The 7,093-nt window shown below is 43.5% G+C and overlaps 1 protein-coding gene across 1 annotated transcript; it reads left to right on the top strand.

Annotated features, from left to right (window-relative positions):
* Positions 1-1,126: 1,126 nt before the first annotated feature.
* Positions 1,127-3,786, top strand: RWDD2A (RWD domain containing 2A). Its single transcript, XM_021693549.1, has 2 exons — positions 1,127-1,327; positions 2,985-3,786. The coding sequence occupies exons 1-2, from the start codon at positions 1,127-1,129 to the stop codon at positions 3,660-3,662; spliced, it is 879 nt and encodes a 292-aa protein (XP_021549224.1). The 3' UTR covers positions 3,663-3,786.
* Positions 3,787-7,093: the final 3,307 nt, after the last annotated feature.

Below are 7,093 nucleotides of genomic sequence, written 5' to 3'. Positions count from 1 at the left end.
TGCGGATCATGCGCAGCTCGCGCCTGCAGAACTGCGGATCCGGGTTCTGAGAGGGCTTGGGGCTGTTTCCTTTGAATGACCGGGAAGGGTGAGGCCCCCCGCGGTGGCCCGGGGGTTGGGGCCTAGGGTCGTGGGCCATCAGAGTACTGCCACCGGCAAAAACGCAGTCCCCGCCTCCAAATTTGGGTCTCAGAGGGTGGCAGTCTTGCGTTCCTGGGAAGCCAGGGTTCCTAATGATCCCAGATGGGGGGTACCAACCCTGATTTGGGGCCTCTGACAAGGTGGCCTCGGCCATCTCCCCTTTTCCCGCATCCCCTTCTAGATCCTCGAGGTTCATCTCCCCAAACTTTGACTCCGGGAGCCTTCTCGAGCCGCTACTCACGCCCCATCTCTCCGCACCAGCTTGCACTAAACATCATTTTATTCATGTACCTGTAAGACTCCCCGTTAGCCTGGGCCCCTCCACACACAGGCCAGATGGACCCAAATCGTCCGGAGCTATCAGGATGCCATCCCGGGGTGATGTGGCTCGCGGTTGAGCCGTAAAGGCCCGCTCGGGAGGGGTCCTTGGCGCTGGGGCCGAGGAGCCGCAACTGCCGTTGCGGGCGGCGGGGCCCTCAAGACCCCGGAGCCAAGGGATGCGACCACAGCCTCGCCAGACTGCGGGCTTCCCTCGCCACAGGGCGCAGCTCCGCCCAAGCCCGAGACCCTAGTGGGATTGCAAGCTGGGCTCCTTGCCTTTCCCAGAATTCAGGCTTGCAGAGCATCTGCAGGTGTTTGCCAACCACCTGCAACGGAATAATTTGGAACACCTGTTGAAAGTCCAGATTCCCGGATTTAAATCGGAAGCGGGGGTGGGGGTGGGGAGATCACGGACTGGGAATCTGAATTTTAACGAGGTGTCTTGAGGGATATTGTGCATACTAAATTTGTGGGTTGGGAGATAAAGCGAAGAAAGAGTTTAAGTGTCCCGGTTTGTGCCCCTAGCTGTCGGTGCGTAGCGTTACTGCAAAACTGCTTCCACGGAAAGGGACCTTCAGGAAATTTCTCTGGACACCGCTGAAATTAACAAACCTAGTGCCCCTGGGCCTTTCCAGTTTTCCTGGCAGGTGGATTTCGAGGCAACATGTCTTCTTCAATGAAAGAATGCCTGCAGCTTCAGCTGCTAGAGATGGAAATGCTGTTTTCTATGTTTCCTAACCAAGGAGAAGTAAAACTTGAAGATGTAAATGTCCTGACGAATATAAAGCGATATTTGGAAGGCACAAGAGAGGCGCTGCCGCCAAAAATCGAATTTGTGATTACCCTCCAGATTGAGGAGCCCAAGGTAAGTACCCTGAGTTGTTTTCATTGTTGCCGGGTGCCCGGTTTTTAGTGGAAACACTTGGAACGTGAGATTTCTGTCCAGGAAGCAAATAGAGAATATTCCAGATTCGTATATCCTTTACTTGTTTGAAAGTGAAATATGTAAAATATGGGATGCCCTGTAAATTGTCTTCAATAAATATCTTGAAATTTCCATAAACATGCACATCTTTTTTTTTTTTTGGAAAAAAATCTGTTTATAAATTTTTTTATTCTTATGTTAATCCCCATACATTACATCATTAGTTTTAGATGAAGTGTTCCATGATTCACTGTTTGTGCATAACCCCCAGTGCTCCATGCAGAATGTGCCCTCCTCAATACCCACCACCAGGCTAACCCATCCTCCCACCCCCCTCCCCTCTAGAACCCTCAGTTTGTTTTTCAGAGTCCATCGTCTCTCATGGTTCGTCTACCCCTCGGATTTGCCCCGCTTCATTCTTCCCCTCCTGCTACCTTCTTCTTCTTCTTCTTCTTTTTTTTTTCTTAACATATATTGCATTATTTGTTTCAGAGGTACAGATCTGAGAGTCAACAGTCTTGCACAATTCACAGCGCTTACCAGAGCACATACCCTCCCCAGTGTCTATCACCCAGTCACCCCATCCCTCCCACCCCACCCCCCACTCCAGCAACCCTCAGTTTGTTTCCTGCGATTAAGAATTCCTTATATCAGTGAGGTCATATGCTACATGTCTTTCTCTGTTTGACTTATTTCGCTCAACGTAATACCCTCCAGTTCCATCCACGTCGTTGCAAATGGCAAGATCTCATTCCTTTTGATGGCTGCATAATATTCCATTGTATATAAAGAACATGCACATCTTTTTAACAAATATGTGTAGTGGTTTTTATTAAAAACATCTTGCAGTCTCATACTACCATTGTTATTCTGTTCACTCAACCAATTTTTTACCATTCCAGCTATTGTAGTATGTACTGCCTTGTACATGTATCGTGATTTTTACAAATCTAAGTATTGCCGTTAGCAAAACTGACTTGAGTGGATGAATGTTTCTTTGGTGGTACCATGACACAAAGAAAATACAGACAGGAAATCTAAATACTAAAAATGAATTTCCCTTCATCTTCTGATCCCTCGTCTCCAGCAACATGAGCATAGCATAGGTCACAAGTGGACTAGGCTTTTGAGAAGCCCTCCTCTAGTGATTTCCTGCTTATCCTTCAGCTGTCATTCCCTAACTGAAGAGCTCCTGGTTCCCAGACTGACTTCTGTCTCACTGGTTACACATTTCAGCGGAGCCCTGTTCTTCTCATCATTGAAATTAAGTACTTGTGATGTGTAATTATTAGTTTAATGTCTGTCTCCTTCACTAGGCTCTAGTCTTCATGAATAGCAGAAATTGTGTCTAGCTTCTTCACTTCTTTATCCTAGCATGGGGTCCCTGACACATGGTGGGTGCTCAGTAAATATTGGAATGCGTGAATGCGTAAATGGAAGGAATAGTGTATGTGACATTCTCAGTACAGTCTCTGGCCCATAGCTGACACTTAATAGTAGCAACACTGTTATATTTATCAAAATCATGCCGTTGCCACTGATTAACCAGCTTAGGTGATTTTTATGGTACTTAAATCTATTTGATTTTCCTTTTAAGGTGAAAATTGATTTGCAAGTAACCATGCCTCACAGCTACCCCTATGCAGCATTGCAGCTATTTGGACGGTCGTCTGAGCTTGACAGACAACAGCAACTACTTCTCAACAAAGGTCTCACTTCTTATATAGGGACTTTTGATCCAGGTGAGCTCTGTGTATGTGCGGCAATCCAGTGGTTGCAGGACAATAGTGCCTCCTATTTCCTGAACAGAAAGCTTGTTTACGAACCATCTACACAAGCAAAGCCAGTCAAGAACACATTCCTCCGAATGTGGATCTACAGTCACCACATATATCAGCAGGACCTAAGAAAAAAGATTTTGGATGTTGGGAAAAGGTTAGACGTGACTGGATTTTGCATGACAGGAAAGCCGGGTATAATCTGTGTGGAGGGCTTCAAAGAGCACTGTGAGGAATTCTGGCACACAATTAGGTATCCCAACTGGAAACACATTTCCTGTAAGCATGCTGAAAGTGTCGAAACCGAAGGAAATGGAGAGGATCTGCGCCTTTTCCAGTCTTTTGAAGAATTACTCCTTGAGGCCCATGGTGACTATGGATTAAGGAATGACTATCACATGAATCTGGGCCAATTCTTAGAATTTCTGAAAAAACACAAAAGTGAGCATGTGTTCCAGATACTATTTGGTATTGAAAGTAAAAGGTCAGACTCCTAGGAAGCTTAATTAAGAGGCCTATGCTTGTAATTTCACTAAGGCAGTATTTCTGTTAATAAGACCAAAATAAAAGGGCCAGTGGCTGTTTAGTATCCTCTGTGAGACACCTAGCCCCCAAATTTTTACCTGGTAATGAAACACAAAGGCCTTTTAACTTTATAACAGTGCAATTGTGATGTAATCTCTATGTTCTTGTGTTAACTGAAAACTATTTAATTGTAAATTAATAAAAACAGTCAATTTAACCAGTGAAGCTGACTTGATTAAAGAGGAGTCCAAAACCCGTAATTAATACTGATAGTCAAATTGCAGCTCTGAACTCATAAGTAATATTCCTCTCTTTCATGATATTAGCACATGATGAAACAGCACATTTTCTTTCTTTTGTTATCGGAGAATGAATTCTCAGTCAAGCTTAAAGTGAGAAGAGTTGACTACATTTCTTACTTTAAGTCAAACCCTCTATTTCTAGTTTTTTCTTTTAGTAAAACTCAATCCTAAGTGCGGTGGCAGAGGAATCAGAACAATGAAGTCTCAAGAGTAATGAAGACGACATGTAACTCTATGTGTTGTTGGCTGTTTTCACCAGCTGATTAATGATACTAAGGATAAGGATACCAATATTCTTCGTTATACACACAAAAAAGATGCGGTTTCGTGCCTACAAAGTGTTCCACAAGTAATGTGTACTGGCAGCCTTCCCCTGTGCGCCAGGATGCATTGCTTTGTAGGGCGGGAGTGTTGAGGAGGACCACGATGGATGGCTCTGCTCCCATCACCTTGGGGGGAAAAAATCAAGCTCTGCGTTTTGGTGAGAAGTCACTGCCATCTCCTCTGAAAATTGCCGGCTTCACCAGCCTTTGTCAAAAATGAGAGTTTATTTTGATGACAGTGACTTCTATTTAACTAGCACCTGCCACACCTTTTCCTTTTCATTGCAAAGTAGCCACCGTCTCCAGGAATTTCTGGGAGTCCCATCTGTGTTAAGAGATGTCCTGAGCTGACTCTGCAATTTTCTCTGGTTTCCATGGTCTCTCTTTAACCACTACTGCCCTTTCTCAGGGAGCATTTCATTCTCCGGCTGGTCTCAGGCACCCCACTGATGCCCTGGTCCCACCAGGATGCCAAAAATGGATGCCGAGAGTTAGTACCTCAAGGGGAATGAGTGCCTCACTCCCTATGTTGTGATACATTCTCTTAGATGCCAAACATTGCTGCATGTGCCGGGGGGGCTTACAGAATTTTTGGTGAAATGGTACATTCTGGTTTTACTTTCTGTGTCTAGGATATAGACACATGTCCTTGAGCTAGGGCAAGGATATAATGCAACAGCAGACCCTGCACTAAGCTGACTGTCTTGACCTTGAGGCCTTGGAACTGGGTCTACTCTGCCCTGCCCACATACTCATAGCTCAGAATGAGTTTCTTTTCAGGGCACAACTCAGACCTTCAAACCAAGGCTCTCGTCATGGGCCTGCCCTGCCAGATGATCCAGCTTGCCCATTCATGCTTTAATCCTAGCCTTGGATGTGGCTGGGACCCAAGCAAGGGCCTTATACTTTACCTTTACCTATATACAAAAGGAATAAATAGGACTTACATTGCCAAAGACTCATTTCTCAATCTTTGTCCGGGACTGAAAACAATATAGTATAGGAGTCAGTATCCTACGTATTGTCCCCAAGACCATCAGTGAGTAGCATTCACAAGTTTTTAGGCCCTAAACAGATGTGACTGTTAATTTTTTTTTCCATATTAGATGCCATCCACCTAATAATGTGCCTAAACTTCTCATAGAGGATTTTTCTTCTATGATTAAATTAGCAGAAGTAGTGATGGAAAGATAAAGAAGCTTAAAGAAGTATAATATAGGATAAAAAATTACATAATTCACTAAATGAAAGGAATAACTTATGAACTCTTTACTGCTTCTGGAGCTATTTCTGGTGGTAATTTTTCAGAACCTATTTTTACATGCTTGGTGTTACCATGCAGCAATACTTTTTTTCCTATCAGAAACACTAATAATAGACATTAATTATGGGAGAAGTATAGGTTTTATAGAAAAAAATAGACATATATGATAATTCAAAGCTTAGCTTTGTATGTATAGTAGACTGCTAATTTTCTCTGCCCAGCCTGATAGGAGCACAGACCACCCTCCTTCTCTAGCACCTCCCATCCCCCTCCACCCCGCCGGCCACACACACACACAGAGACACACATACAACACTTACTCTGAGGAACCGCCCTTTCTCTGTATGGTTTGGGAGAAGTAATTGGGAGCCTTCTAGAGAGATGGTTTTGAGCTCTTGCTGCTTAAATCCATAGTGCCACCCTCATTTCTGGCCTACTGAATGTTCAGCTGTTCAACACTTCTTTTGAACTACCCAACATCTGCCCTTTTTTTCTTGAGAGTCAGAATCAGTCTGAATCGCTTGGAATTTAAGAATCATGATATTGTATACTTTATATTTTTAAATGGTTATTTGGAAAGAATGCTCTTTATAAATATTGCAGTGTCTTTTTAAAACTTACTGATTAAATCAACCTTTCTTCATGTATGTTCTCTGCCTCTCATTCCTTACTGGTCTGTCTTGGGCTAAAGGCTGAGGATATTGCATAGTGGATTAAGGAGTGGACCAGATGAGTTGACGGACATAATACAAGGACCTCTAAAACATCCCTATATTAAATCAGAAGTATATTGCCTATGAATTTGAGTTTCCATATATGACTGTTTAACATGCCAACCATCCCTTCAGAAAACTTGTGAAGGCCTGAGGGAGCCTACTTGAGGTCTTCACAGAACCCTTTTGAACAGAACAATTTTCTTTCATTTGCTTTATCTTATGTAGCCCAGTAGTAAGTTGAAAGAATAGGTATTTTCTGAAGATGACATGGTTTGTTCAAAAATCCTTGTTTTATACAGAATCCTGATTTGCCTCAAAATTCTGAGCCCACTGGGTCTCCCTCATAAGGTCTACATGGTAGAACGACTTTCCCTGCAGCCTGGGCCAGCTAGAGCAGCCTTTTTCTGGGCCCAATTAAAGCTAGAAGCATTTGGATCAACCCATAAATCAGTTGAGCAGTGGACACAAATTTCAAAGAAGCCCAGCAAATAGTGAGGGGCCTTCTTAGTCATAGATGGAACAAAGTACACAATTAGTTTATTCCCTAAGGTCACATCCTAACATGCATAAGACATTCGACCTCCACAAATTTGGCTGAGGTGGCAGACTCTTGTGCTTTCATGAGATCTTAGCAGGTATTCAGGAAATCTAATGATGCCTGTGCTCTAGGCCCAAGAATATAATGTCATCATCAGTTTGTTAGACCAGCGTGATACCCTGTCTAGCAGTGAGATGATCAAGGTCTGGTGTCAAGAATTATATTCTGGCATAGAGTCAGAGAGTTAATGGAACATTGAA

The sequence above is a fragment of the Neomonachus schauinslandi genome, chromosome 8 (genome assembly GCF_002201575.2).
Source record: "Neomonachus schauinslandi chromosome 8, ASM220157v2, whole genome shotgun sequence".
Classification (NCBI taxonomy): domain Eukaryota; kingdom Metazoa; phylum Chordata; class Mammalia; order Carnivora; family Phocidae; genus Neomonachus; species Neomonachus schauinslandi.
This window is presented reverse-complemented; position numbering and strand designations above follow the sequence as displayed.

Bases quoted from the DNA above. Each gene is read 5' to 3' on its own strand.
- RWDD2A (XM_021693549.1), top strand. From the start codon at position 1,127: ATGTCTTCTTCAATGAAAGAATGCCTGCAGCTTCAGCTGCTAGAGATG. The intron at 1,328-2,984 runs GTAAGTACCCTG...TTTCCTTTTAAG, and splicing joins TCCAGATTGAGGAGCCCAAG to GTGAAAATTGATTTGCAAGT.